Source organism: Oncorhynchus clarkii, chromosome 5 (assembly GCF_045791955.1).
Source record: "Oncorhynchus clarkii lewisi isolate Uvic-CL-2024 chromosome 5, UVic_Ocla_1.0, whole genome shotgun sequence".
Taxonomy (NCBI): domain Eukaryota; kingdom Metazoa; phylum Chordata; class Actinopteri; order Salmoniformes; family Salmonidae; genus Oncorhynchus; species Oncorhynchus clarkii.
Genome location: NC_092151.1, coordinates 32,425,667 through 32,440,321, shown reverse-complemented (window position 1 = coordinate 32,440,321; position 14,655 = coordinate 32,425,667). Strand labels below are relative to the sequence as shown.

The 14,655-nt window shown below is 42.4% G+C and overlaps 1 protein-coding gene across 4 annotated transcripts in view; it reads right to left on the bottom strand.

Moving 5' to 3' along the window:
- The window catches only part of LOC139408653 (myosin-IIIb-like), a 53,123-nt gene that overhangs the window by 23,178 nt on the left and 15,290 nt on the right, over nucleotides 1-14,655 (bottom strand). For 2 of the 4 annotated variants that reach the window (XR_011634311.1, XM_071152822.1), the window contains exons 5-11: nucleotides 10,624-10,726; nucleotides 10,233-10,389; nucleotides 9,196-9,298; nucleotides 8,795-8,920; nucleotides 3,201-3,309; nucleotides 2,537-2,653; nucleotides 2,304-2,404 (exon numbers count right to left, since the gene is read on the bottom strand). Coding sequence is in view for 2 of the 4 variants with exons in the window: in XM_071152822.1 (XP_071008923.1) it covers nucleotides 2,304-2,404; nucleotides 2,537-2,653; nucleotides 3,201-3,309; nucleotides 8,795-8,920; nucleotides 9,196-9,298; nucleotides 10,233-10,389; nucleotides 10,624-10,726 (816 nt within the window). In the remaining 2 variants the exon portion in view is untranslated. Of the gene's footprint in view, nucleotides 1-2,303; nucleotides 2,654-3,200; nucleotides 3,310-8,794; nucleotides 8,921-9,195; nucleotides 9,299-10,232; nucleotides 10,390-10,623; nucleotides 10,727-14,655 lie in introns of all 4 variants that reach the window. The other 2 variants (XR_011634310.1, XM_071152821.1) reach the window with 1 other exon arrangement.

Here is a 14,655-nt window from a genome sequence, read left to right as displayed (position 1 = left end):
TAGTCCACTCCAATAGAATGACAGCACAAAACATTAAGAACACCTGCTCTTTCAATGACATAGACTGACCAGATGAACCCAGTTGAAAGCTATGATCCCTTGTTGATGTAACTTTTTAAAATCCATTTAAAATCAGTGTAGATGAAGGGGAGGAGGCAGGTCAAAAAATGATTTTTAAGCCTTGAGACATGGATTGTGTATGTGTGCCATTCAGATGGTGAATGGGCAAGACAACATATTTAAGTGCCTTTGAACAGGGTACGCTGCTGGGTTTCTCGTGCACAACAGTTTCCTGTGTCTATTAAGAACGGTCCACCACACAAAGGACATCCAGCCAACTTGACACAACTGTGGGAAGCATTGGAGTCAACATGGGCCAGCATCCCTGTGGATCGCTTGATACCTTGTAGAGTCCATTCACCAACGAATGGCTGTTCTGAGGGCAAAGGGGGATGCAACTCAATATTAGGAAATTGTTCTTAATGTTTTGTACACTCAGCGTATAATGCAGTGTAGTGATCCGACAATGATAAATAATCATAAGCAGATTTCTACCCCCACCCAGCGAAGCACTCAGAAGCTGCAAATGACAGAGTGGAATATGTGCTGCAATTTGAGAAAGACAGATCCCCTTTCATATAAACATTTTGTATGTCAAAAAGAAAAGGGGTTAAGGGAGATTTCATGGCTGGTGGTGATGAGGCCTCACATTTCAGTCCTAAGGGAGAAAGTAAAGCCTGCACTTCCTGATCTGGTGTCATGTTTATCAATGTGCAAGTCAAGTATATCAGGAAATCTACTCAAAAAGGCTGGTGGGCATTTGTTGGATTTTTTTTATTCCTGTGGCATTTGTATCAAATACTGTTTGTGGGACTTGTGGACAATACTTTTGAACCAATATACTCAGTGCTCACATGGTTCTGAAAAAAGGCCCAACAGGTAAATTGTGTAATATTAACTATTAGAGCATGGTGCTCCAAACTACAGCAGCATGACTAGTAAAAATAAGCTGTCTTTAACTCCATAATCACACATGTACAGTGTCTTCAGAAAGTGTGCATACCCCTCGAATTATTCCAGAGTTTGTTGCGTTACAGCCTGAACTGAAAATGTATAAAATGTTTTTTTCTCACCCATCTACACACAAAACTCAATGTTTGCAAATGTATTAAAAATTAAATACAGAAATAGGACATTTACATAAGTATTCACACCCCTGAGTCAATACTTTGTAGAAGCAGCTTTGGCAGCAATTACAGCTGTGAGTCTTTCTGGGTAAGTCTCTAAGAGCTTTCCACACCTGAATTGTGCAACACTTGCCCATTATTATTTTCAAAATTCTTCAAGCTTTGTCAAATTGGTTGTTGATCATTGCTAGACAACCATTTTCAGGTCTTGCCATAGATGTTCAAGTGGTCACACAGGAACATTCACTGTCATTTTGGTAAGCAAACCTAGTGTACATTTGGCCTTAGGTTATTGTCCTGCTGAAAGGTGAATTCATCTCCCAGTGTCTGGTGGAAAGCAGACAACCAGCTTTTCCTCTAGTATTTTGCCTGTGCTTAGCTCCATTCCGTTTATTTTTTATCCTGAAAAACGTCCCTGTCCTTAACGATTGCAAGCATATCCTTAACATGATGCAGCCACCACTATGCTTGAAAATATGGAGACTGGTACTCAGTTATGTGTTGTATTGGATTTGCCCCAAACATAAGGCTGTGTACGCAGGACATAAAGTACATTTTTTGGACACTTTTTTTTGTAGTTTTACTTTAGTGCTTTAATGCAAACAGGAGGCATGTTTTGGAATATTTGTATTCTTTACAGGCTCACTTCTTTTAGGTTAGTATTGTGAAGTAAACACATTTTTGATCCATCCTCAGTTGTCTCGCATCACAGCCATTAAATCACAAATATAATTCCACTGACATTATGGGGTATTGTGTGTAGATCAGTGACACAAAATCTACATTTAATACATTTTAAATTCAGGCTATAACACAAGAAAATGTGGAAAAAGTCAAGGGGTTTGAATACTTTCGGACCTAATTCATTTTTCTGAAGCCTTTCACTGAATATGCATTTATAGCCATTTCAAAAAGCAGAACCTATTGTAGACTATCTTCACAATTTTCCTGTTCCTCTACTAATACTAAATAAAGAGACAAGCTGGCCACATGTTTCTGTTAAATGTTTGGGTCTCAAGTTAACAAACCCTACAGGCTGTCATTTTATGGGACTTAAATAGAGAAACACCCTAGATTACAGGGCTACTTCCTTGTGGCAATGATATTTACACTTACATGGTTAAAGAAGTACTGCAGCTGTTCATTGGCCAGGTTGATGCAGAGCTGCTCAAAACGGTTAACAGCAAAATTCTCAAACCCGAAGATGTCGAGGATACCTGTATTATAGAACAAGAAAATTGAACAGTCAATCTGACATCGACCATCTCTACTTGCGATGAAGAAAACAGATGAAGAGTGTAGCAATTTTATTACATTTGAAGCCTTAAAAAGTTTCCCTTGAAACTCACCTATTTCACTGAGCTCAACGTCAAAGTCAACGTTGGGAGCCAGCAGTTCGTTAACTTTACTTACGATCCAGCCGAATACTCTCCCATAAGCCACTTTGGCGATGGAGTCCCTGGCATCTGCAAATACACAACATATTAATGGAGTCGAGCTCTCTTGAAAACATTAATAGCATTTCCATATTGAGCTTTTGCTCCTTTTTTCCCACTCCCATTGATGCTAAAAGCTGTCTCTATTTGCACTAGTTGGTCAGCCAAACATGGGCCTTATTTAAATACTCTAGGAGGAAGTTGTGGTCAGCTTGCCCTCCCTAAATCCCAGCCTTAAACATTAGGGTGAAAACTCAAAGCTGTCCAAGTACCTCAAGGACATGCCTGGTTGGCACTAGTAATAAGTGCTAAAGACACACCACATTGATTGTACAAAACCGTATCATGTTCATACTTGTGTTCTAGCATTGTCAGGTATGTAGCTACACAAACATTGTGCTCTCCAGTTTCATGGAAAGACCCAGGGAAAGAGGAAACCGGACCCAGCATTAACCACCATGGAACCGTTAGTATCCATGGTGGTTAATACTAACTCAGGCCCTCCTTCGTAATGGCTAAGGTGATGGTGGTAGGGAAAGTTGATCCCGGACCAGTGCTTGAGTGTTTTTCTCCTTACCCTCAGCCTGCTGCTGGTTGTGCAGCCTGCGGATGGCTTCTCCTCTCATCACAGACAGAGTACAGGTCAGACTCCTCAGCAACTCCTCCTCCTGCACCCCAAACTGACCCTGAGAAGGCAAACACACACAAATATTAAATCACACAAAAACATAGGTCTAAATAGAAAGTGCACAAAGCAGACAAGTTATATTTTACACACACAAAAAAAAAAAAAATCACTGCTAGGTTCATAAATAAACACCTAAACATTTAGACCACTGATATAAAGTGATACACTGGTATAGTGAGTGACACACATTTCAACCAAAAGCAACCTCCATGCTAGCCCCAAGGCCCCTTTAACCCAGAAGTGGCCCTACTGAACATGCAAAGCTAAGGTCATGGCAATGCTAGGCATGCAAAATTCCTGCCAGATATCAAACAAAGGCCATCCTCAGACAACGATACTTTCAATTAATCAATTTCAAAAAGGGGAAACAGACCAAGTGCTGTAGATTTCACAATGTAGTACTACTTTATTACTAATTAGCCCTCAAAATGTATAGTTCAATCAAAATATACATTCGGCTCATGTCTGTATACCCAGTAGTATTCAGCGGACCAGTCAGCAACCCAACATTTTGGGTTTGTCTATATTAGCAACAGTTTAACATTAGCATCACGAAAGGAGAAACAATTACAGTGATCAGACCCCTGCTGCTAGCATGCTCTAATCACCCTTGCTGCTAGCATGCTCTAATCACCATTGCTGCTAGCTGCAAAATCTGGATCCCTAAAAAACAGCTGGGCTAGGCAATCTGGACCCTCTCTAAAATGATCACCCGAAATCGTTGCAACCCCTATTGCTAGCCTGTTCAACCTCTCTTCGTATTGTCTGAGATCCCCAAAGATTGGAAAGCTGCCGCGGTCATCCTCCTCTTCAAAGGGGGAGACACTCTAGACCCAAACTGTTATCCATCCTGCCCTGCCTTTCTAAAATCTTCGAAAGCCAAGGTTATTAAACAGATCACCAACCACTTCGAATCCCACCGTATCTTCTCCACTATGCAATCTGATTTCCAAGCTGGTCATGGGTGCACCTCAGCCACAAGGTCCTAAACAATATCATAACCGCCATCGATAAAAGACAGTACTGTGCAGCCATATTCATTGACCTGGCCACGGCTTTCGACTCTGTTAATCACCGCATTCTTATCGGCAGACTCAATAGCCTTGGCTTCTCAAATGACTGCCTCGCCTGGTTCACCAACTACTTCTCAGACAGAGTTCAGTGTGTCAAATCGGCGGGCCGGTTGTCCGGACCTCTGGCAGTCGCTATGGGGGTGCCACAGGGTTCAATTCTCGGGCCGACTTTTTTCTCTGTATATATCAATGATGTCGCTCTTGCTGCTGGTGATTCTCTGATCCACCTCTACGTAGACGACACCATTCTGTATACTTCTGGCCCTTCTTTGGACACTGTGTTAAACCTCCAAACAAGCTTGAATGCCATACAACCCTACTTCCGTGGCCTCCAACTGCTCTTAAACGCTAGTAACACTAAATGCATGCTCTTCAACCGATTGCTGCCCACACCCTCCTAACTAACATCACTACTCTGGACGGTTCTGACCTAGAATATGCGGACAACTACAAATACCTAGGTGTCTGGTTAGACTGTAAACTCTCCTTCCAGACTCACATTAAGCATCTCCAATCCAAAATTAAATCTAGAATTGGCTTCCTATATCCCAACAAAGACTCCTTCACTCATGCTGCCAAACAAACCCTATTAAAACTGACTATCCTACCGATCCTTGACTTCGGTGATGTCATTTACAAAATAGCCCCCCCCAGTGGCCTGTTATTGTCCCCAGCACAAGGTGCACCTGTGATACTGCTGTTTAATCAACTTACAGCCCCCAGCACTCTACTCAGCAAACTGGATGTAGTCTATCACAGTGCCATCCGTTTTGTCACCAAAGCCCCATAATACTACCCACCACTGCAACCTGTATGCTCTCGTCCAGGTCATCTATAAGTCTTTGCTAGGGAAAGCCTAGCTCGCGCTCCAGCAGGTACATTTTTTTTTAAATGTATTGAACTAGGCAAGTCAGTTAAGAACAAATTCTTATTTTCAATGACGGCCAATGAACACTGGGTTAACTACCTTGTTCAGGGGCAGAACAACAGATTATTATTATTTTTTTTTTACCTTGTCAGCTCTGGGATTTGATCTTGCAACCTTTCGGTTACTAGTCCAAAGATCTAACTACTAGGCTACCTGCCGCCCCAATTACTCTGTTGCCAAAGACTGGAACGAATTGCAAAAATCACTGAAGCTGGAGTCTTATATCTCCCTCTCAAACTTTAAGCATCAGCTTTCAGAGAAGCTTACCAATCACTGTACCTGTACACAGCCAATCTGTAAATAGCACACCCAACTACCTCATCCCCATATTATTACATACCCTCTTGCTCTTTGCACCCCAGTATCTCTACTTGCACATCATCATCATCTGCACATCTATCACTCCAGTATTAATTACCTATTTATTGCCTACCTCCCTACATTTGCACACACTGCACATAGATTTAATATTTTTATTTTCTATTATGTTATTGACTGTACGTTTGTTTGTGCCACTCTGTTGTTTTTGTTGCACTGCTTTGCTTTATCTTGGCCAGGTCACAGTTGTAAATGAGAACCTGTCTCAACTGGCCTACCTGGTTAAATAAAGGTGAAATAAATACAAATAAATCACCCCTGCTGTTAGAGCTAGAATCACCTCAATAACCAGGATCTGTGAAGTTGTTTTTCTCATATTAAAACTGGGCAAAGGGCAGCTGATCCTACGTCAGTTGGAAGTACACCTAGCATTGTGAGCAATACCTCTCCATTCAACTCCAAATATAGCCCCCTGTGACCTTTTACAAGCACTGTGTCTTATCTGAGCTGGCCAGATGTCGGCTCAGCCCACCACCGCCAGCCTGCCTGCCTGGGAGGCTGCTTATGGGGGAGTTACTGTGGAGGAGGGGGCAATCATTCACCTGTTTAAATAGAAGGCACACGTATGTATGCACACACACACGCCACTATCACCTGTGGATCTGTGCATCTAAGCATGTGGATCTATGCATATACAAACTGACACAGTAGAACGTTTAAATATAATGCACATACACACGCAAACTAGTTGAACAGCACACCAAGAAACACACACCCCTTTCGCTAAAGTGTCTACACTGTGTCTCCAGGAGCAAGCAGCTGTCCATGTTAGAGCGGTCCATGGTCATTATAGCCTAGTGGTTAGAGCGTTGGACTAGTAACCGGAAGGTTGCAAGTTCAAACCCCCGAGCTGACAAGGCACAAATCTGTCATTCTGCCCTGAACAGGCAGTTAACCCACTGTTCCTAGGCCGCCATTGAAAATAAGAATTTGTTCTTATAGTTAAATAAAGGTAAAATAAATTTTAAAAAATGTGAGGACTGTAGCAATTGGCTCAACAATCCCCTTGTTTATTTTACTATGAATGCTCAGGACTGACAACACTAGTTTTTTCCCCTAACCGTAGTCCTTGGACACCTCTCTCTGCTGTTTAAACCACTATAATGGATCAGTGAAGCAGCCTAAGCTGAGAGCTCCTGTACATAAGTATGTAAATATACAACTTCCTGACTGTTGCCAAGTTAAAATATCTGACTGGTGGTATTGACTAATGGAGTTACTGGGCTAGTGGCAAATCAGTTTGTTTGTTTGATTTGGCTAGCTAGCTGGCTGGCTACGCAATCATTTTAAATGATGAAACACAGCACCGGCTTTTTGTGCCACCTGCCCCGGTTTCTAGAAGGCTTTGGCCTGCAGTGTGAGGAGATGAGAGGCTCGCCTAGTCTTCTGCCGCTTTAACAATTGCCGAAGCTTCACCCAGCTGGTTGCTACAATTTCGTTAGTTAACGAACAAACCTACCTACGCAGGAGGAACAGGAGACAAGGTGCCCGATGAAGAGCTCCGGACCGGACTGATCTCCCTCCATCCCGCTACCATTGCAGCTCCCGCCACTCAAGCTAGGCCTACTGCCCTTCTGAACTGTCTCAACCTTTCATCTGAAGTTGTGGAAGACCATCGTCCATCGTCCAATAACTACCAGAATGCTATAAGTTTATTTTGTAAGGGACTTTGAGATGCTCATTGTAATGAAAGGCACTATATAAAAAAATATATATATAGACCCTATGAAACATGGGACCAACACTGTACATGTTGTGTTTATATATATATATATATATATATATATATATATATATATATATTATATTATATTATATTATATTATATTATATAATATATATATATATATAAATATAAATAAACACAACATGTACAGTGTTGGTCCCATGTTTCATGAGCTGAAATAAAAGATCCCAGAAATGTTCCATATGCACAAAAATATTATTTTTCTCAAATTGACCACAGATTTGTTTACATCCTTTAGTGAGCATTTCTCCTTTGCCAAGATAATCCATCCACCTGACAGGTGTGTCATATCAATAAGTTGATTAAACAGCATGATCACAGGTGCACCTTGTGCTGGGGACAATAACAGGCCACTCTAAAATGTGCCGTTTTATCCCACAACACAGATGCCTCAAGTTGAGGGAGCATGCAATTGGCATGCTGACTGCAGGAATGTCCACCAGAGCTGTTGCTAGAGAATTTAATGTTAATTTATCTACCATAAGCTGCCTCCAACGTTGTTTTTGAGAATTTGGCAGTACGTCCAAACGGCCTCACAACAGCAGACCACATGTAACCACGCCAGCCCAGGACCTCCACATACAGCTTCGACTGAGGGGGTGCGTCAAAGTATTTCTGTCTGTAATAAAAAACGAATTCTGATTGTCTGGGCCTGGCTCCCAAGTGGCCCACCCATGGCTGCACCCTTGCCCAGTCATGTGAAATCCATAGATTAGGGTCTAATTTCTTTCTTTCAATTGACTGATTTCCTTATATGAATTGTAACTTATTAAAATCTATTATTATTAGTCCAACACATGGACTCTTCTACTGTTGGAACTGTTCTTGAAGTCTCTCTTTTGTTATGTCAATGTCAGGGATGAAACTATTAGAGGAAAACAAGCTAAATGTGAATGGCCTATTTGGAAAACACCCACAGGTCAATAAGGAAATTGTAAATGTTAACAGACGTTGCTTCTGTAATTACTGTACTTCAGATAAAGGGAACCGTTAACAAACAAGGACAAAGGTGAATCAATTGACAAAAAGGACAAAGGTGAATTTTCATGGATTATTCATCAATCCATAAACATAAAAAAAGAGATCATCCTCAAGTTGGTAATAATTGAGACAGTATCTAAACCATGGCTCTCCAACCCTGTTCGTGGAGAGCTACCGTCCTGTAGGTTATCTAGCTCAACTGATTCTAGTAATTAGCTGGTTGGTAAGCTGAATCAGGTTATAGTAACTGGAACGAAAACCTACAGGAGGGTAGCTCTCCAGGAAAGTTGGAAAGCCCTGATCCAAATCATTTTCTTTGTTAAGTAAAATAAGACGGGATGAAAGAAAAGGAGAGGAGGCTGTAGAGTAGACTCACGGCTGTGGCTTTGAGCCAGCCCATGGACTTGTCGGTCACCCTGAGAGCGTCGGTCTCTGTGGGCTCAAACATGATGTTTCCCAGAGAAAGGATCCCTGCTAGAATAGTCATCATGTCTACCTTCTCCTGATGACACAACATATACATATATATCAGTCCATTTTGTCAGTCAATCAATCATCAAATCAATTGGTCAATTATCTTTTGGTTAATCAGCTTATTCATCAACCCATTCGTTTATCAGTCAATCAACCAATTAGTCGAACATTAAAGTACATTCAGATGTTCATGGAGAAAATGTGAAATCCCAGCCCATGGCAATACGGACAATATGAGTTTGCTTTTATGACCGATATACTGTAAGAGGATGAGAAAGACCGTTTTCCAATGAGAGGTCTTACCTGTTCCTCAAATCCCACCATGTCCATGGCGTTACACACCTCACTGTACTTCTCCCCCCATTTCCTTACTATGTCCTCCGATCCGTACCGCCCATTCAGATACCTGACAGACACATAGCCACAGAAACACATTTATACAGATCTGATGGGTGAGCACAGATAACTACACACATAGGCTTCATATGAAGGAATGAGGGTAAATACATGATGCATCTCTGATAGACAAACACTTTGAGGCATCTACATTGGTGCACTGTATTGTAAAGGCTGTACAACATAGTAGGGCACCCACTATTGTAGGGCACAACAACTACATTGTATGGTAGGCCTCTACAAACACCACATTGTTTGAATACCTAGCATTTCACTCCAGGCCTGTTCAACTGTCAAGAAGAAGAAGTGAAATACAAGTAGCATATACATACTGTAGAACACTGAGGACTATGTGGTCGCTACTCGTATAAGCCATGAGAACCAAAAAAGACAGGAATATTAGACCTAGATAGCAGAGTTTCAAAACAAACACCTTGGTTTATGCCAGGAAAAAATATGAATTACTTAGACACCCTTAGGTACAGCTTGAAACGGTGATAAGTGACAAGAAGAAAATACGATATATTGTATCATTTTATATGAGTTATTACAGGAAGATAGTCAGCTTAATCATCTTGGGCTCACGAGTGGCGCAGCGGTCTAAGGCACTGCATCTCAGTGCTAGAGGCGTCACTACAGACCCTGGTTCGATTCCAGGCTGTATCACAGTCGCGATTGGCCCAGCCTTGTCTGGGTTAGTGTTTGGCCGGGCTAGGCCGTCATTGTAAATACGAATTTGTTCTTAATTGACTTGTCTAGATAAATAAAGCTTGAATAAAAAAAAATAAGTCAGTAAGATGACATCATGGCTATTAGTGATTATAGAGTGTGTGAACTATGACACCTTGATGACAGTGTGGTATTTTTGAACTGATTCCCAGACCACACTCACTGTATCCTGTTGAGGAAACATTGCATAGTGATTACATCACAGTTGGACCCACCTGTACTGCGTGGGGTCCAGGAGTCCATACATGTCTTTGTCTTCCGGGGAGATGCCCGCCAGCATGCAGTAGAAGATATGGAAGTTCCTCTCGCCCTCATCCTGGTGGACCACACGAGACTTCTCCAGGAGGTACTCGTTGATCTTAGCTCCTTTGACTATTAGATCACAGCACCATACACATACAGGTTCAGTGTTACAACACATTATACGCTAAAATAAGTCGTCCTGCATCTGAATGTTTTTGTCGTATCAATGTAATCATCACGTAATTCACAGGACATACTTTCTTTCGCAAGTGTATAAATAAACTCATTTTAACGTAAGCACACGCCAATAGATGATTCAAAAACTTCACACACACACACACACACACACACTCACACACACACCTGAGGAGTTGTGGAAGCGCAGCTGAATGTACTTCCCGAAGCGACTGCTGTTGTCATTCATCACAGTCTGGGCATTGCCAAAGGCCTCCAGCAGAGGATTCACCTAGAAATACCATACAGTACAAGATTAGTACAGCTCCAGAACTTACAAGATAGTGATCCTAAATGGGGCCAGGAGTTTGCCGTGACCAAGCCCCAATCATAAAGACATAAATAGATTCTTGACATCCATTTGCAACCTTCCATGAGGCATCAACAGTACTAGAGTAATTCACTAGCCGTGTGCCTGACGACATGACATCAGAGAGAACATTGGCCAGCTGTCACATGAGGCTAGGCATCAAAACACACCGAGGGTGGGCCTCCCGGGTGGCGCAGTGGTTAAGGGCGCTGTACTGCAGCGCCAGCTGTGCCATCAGAGTCCTGGGTTCGCGCCCAGGCTCTGTCGTAACCGGCCGTGACCGGGAGGTCCGTGGGGCGACGCACAATTGGCCTAGCGTCGCCCGGGTTAGGGAGGGCTTGGTCGGTAGGGGTGTCCTTGTCTCATCGCGCACCAGCGACTCCTGTGGCGGGCTGGGCGCAGTGTACGCTAGCCAAGGTGGCCAGGTGCACGGTGTTTCCTCCGGCGCATTGGTGCGGCTGGCTTCCGGGTTGGACGTGCGCTGTGTTAAAGAAGCAGCGGCTTGGTTGGTTGTGTATCGGAGGACGCATGACTTTCAACCTTCGTCTCTCCCGAGCCCGTACGGGAGTTGTAGCGATGAGACAAGATAGTAGCTACTACAACAATTGGATACTACGAAATTGGGGAGAAATAGGGGTAAAATTCAAAAAAAAAAAAAAAAAAAAAAACACACCGAGGGTTTATTATCTGATACACAGGGGATAATTAAAACATTGTAGTGTGGACGCAATACAATATGAAATTCATGACCAGTTTCTCTTGTTTCTTTACTAGAAACAACCTTTACCTTAAAGGCTGTGTTAATATGAAACCCCAATACCAGAGCAGCAACATCAAGAGTTCTCCACTTTGCATGGAGGAAATGAATACCCAAGACAAAGGTCATTGGATTAATTAGGAAATTAATTCTATCTGACACCTCAGGAGAATAGAGGAAGTGGAAGTTGAAAGTAGAAGACAATACATGCTCTTATTCAGGGACAAACAGCAGGCTCATTGTAGCTGTAAAAATAAATGGACATCTTTCACTTGATATTACAAGTCATGTCAGTGTGTTGAAATCTAACAGGCCATTGGAATTGATGTGGTGGTGAGGACTTAACCAGTGTGCAAAAGTTAACAGTAAACATACAGAAGAATGCAGTAAGAGCACTAGACTTGTTTTGTTTCGACAATATTGTTAAACAAATTGTAATGCAACCAATGTCCTAGTTGGCTGTCCCCACACTGAGAGGATTGCATGCTGAGATAGGAGTTGTTTTTTCAAACCAGTGGCAAATCAATGACACAGGACATCCTGTCAACATACAGTATGTCACCCTTATAACTTCACATCTAAATGCTCACTTCCTCCATCCCTTCAATTACACGGCCAACTGTTGAGAACAGTCAGAGGGTAGAAACTCTACCATATTTTGGATCAGTCAAGTGAGGTTGTAAATACTATTGACTTGTTCCAGGGAGCACCTTTATAAAACATAATTGTTTGGTGTGAACAGTGAGTTATGAAAAAAATAGTTTGTAGAATTTGCATTATGAGTGTTTATTTGGACTCGGAGAACCTAAGTTAGTCTCAAACTCATCAGAAGAACGCAAGAGAACAGCAGGAGGAAATGGAAGATGTAAAAGTCTGGAAAATATGTTGTTTTAACTGCTGGAAGTCTCTGTGCTCCCTCTACGGCGCTTCCAATTCTCCCTGCTCCGCTCAGCAGACACACACAACTGTGGGGCATAGAGAAAGTAGTGACTTTGAACATGTGGCCATCTCTGGCAAAGCATATTTCCATTCTTACTGTATGTTGTCTAGTTTTGGTCAGTTAAACTACATTTCCCACTCTTCCAAAAAGGTGTAGAATACTAGAGAGAACATGCATCTGTAACACTTCCGTGTAAGAGAATAAGTAGTGAATGTACATGGACCTAGTACTACAGAATACTGACTTAAGAAATACTGTACAAGATAATCTACTCTAATCACATCAATACTGTATGTACCCTTGAATAACGTTAGTGTAATATAAATGTTTTGTCAAACACAGGCTTTCGCTGAACCCTAGCTCATAGCCAAGGAGCCAGCCAATCACTCCCACCAAGTCCCAGAGATACAATTCCCTAGAAAGGCCGGCAGAATTTCCCACACTTCAAGAATTTCCCTCAAGACCATCGGTCTCATCTCGTCTCCCACAGAGAGCTTCTCGAGCGTGAGAGAGGAGAGACCAAAGAAAGACATCGGTCATGTCTGTTTGTTTACTATTATACTCATCACAGTCGGGACGCCAAGAAGATGTAACAGGTATGATATTTAATTTGCGTTTCCAAAATGGTGGGAAGGAAGTTTCTCTTGGGTTGTGGCAGAAAACCAGAAACATGACCAATTAGTGAAAAAAATATCAGAATTGGGCAGCCTTAGGGCCAACTGAACTTGCCGAGTCTTGCCTGCGGCAAACAATAGGCAACCGGAGACTAGTTCCTACGAGAGGTGTGCAATGAACTGAGGTCTATGCTAATTGGTTAATTTCCCAAGTGTGGGTCTCTGCATAGTGCATGGTGTGCTCTGTTTGTTGGAACAGAAGTGTGAACACTGGGGCATCAGGTAATCTAACCTGTTCAAGATTATTATACCCTCTAGAACACACATCTTTATCACTGCTACATCTTCTGACTAAACAGCGGGCAGGACTATGATAATACAACAATCAAGGCCATTTTTTTTTTTTATGCAAACATTACATGTCATGGTTTCTCTCCCATAAAAGCCACGTCAACCTGAAGGTTTGACCGTAAAATAACAAAGTAGGACAATAAATGGCACGTTTTCCACTGAATGACTCCCAAAAATGGCTGACTCACAGACGTTGGAATGAGTGTTCAGGGCAGGTCACGAGTCCCCGGCCAACCCTATATTTATCTGCACACAGAGATGAGCATCAAGGTGGTGATGTCATCAAGGTGTGATCACACATCCTTCATGTGCCAGTGCTACGGTTGCTGTATACAAGTTGACAAACTGGATCAGTGTTTGGGGCAACCTCATCCAACGCCCATTCAGCTATGCTCGAGGCAAAAAGAAGAATGTTCCATTCCATGTTCATTTAAATTGAGGTATGAGAGCAAGCCTGAGGTGTGGTAGAAGGGTTGTGTCGAAATAAGTCTACTCTGTTAGCTGCAGTATCGGTCTCCCATATCTGCAGCACCCAACCCAATTGTTATTACTCTTATTTGTCTGATATACACTGAGCATACAAAACATGAACATGACAAATCAAATCGTATTAGTCACATGCACCGAATACAGCAGGTGTAGACTTTAGAGTGAAATGCTTACTTACGAGCCCCTAACCAATAATGCAGTTTTAAAATATATATATATATGGATAATTAATAAAAGTAACAAGTAATTAAAGAGCAGCAGTAAAAAAACAATAGCGAGACTATATACACAGGGGAGTACTGGTAGAGTCAATGTGCGGGGGTTAGTTGAGGTAATATGTACAAGTGGGTAGAGTTAAAGTAACCACGCATAGATGAGAACAGAGCATAGCAGCGGCGTAATGGAGGGGAGGGGGTCTGGGTAGCCATTTGATTAGGTGTTCAGGAGTCTTATGGCTTGGGGGCAGAAGTTGTTTAGAAGCCGCTTGGTCCTACACTAGGCGCTGTGGTACCGCTTGCCGTGTGGTAGCAGAGAGAACAGTCTATCAACTAGGGTGGCTGGAGTCTTTGACAATTTTTAGGGCGATCCTCTAACACCACCTGGTATAGAGGTCCTGGATGGCTGGTAGCTTGGCCCCAGTGATGTACTGGGCCGTTCGCACTATCCTCTGTAGTGCCTTGCAGTCGGAGGCCGAGCACTT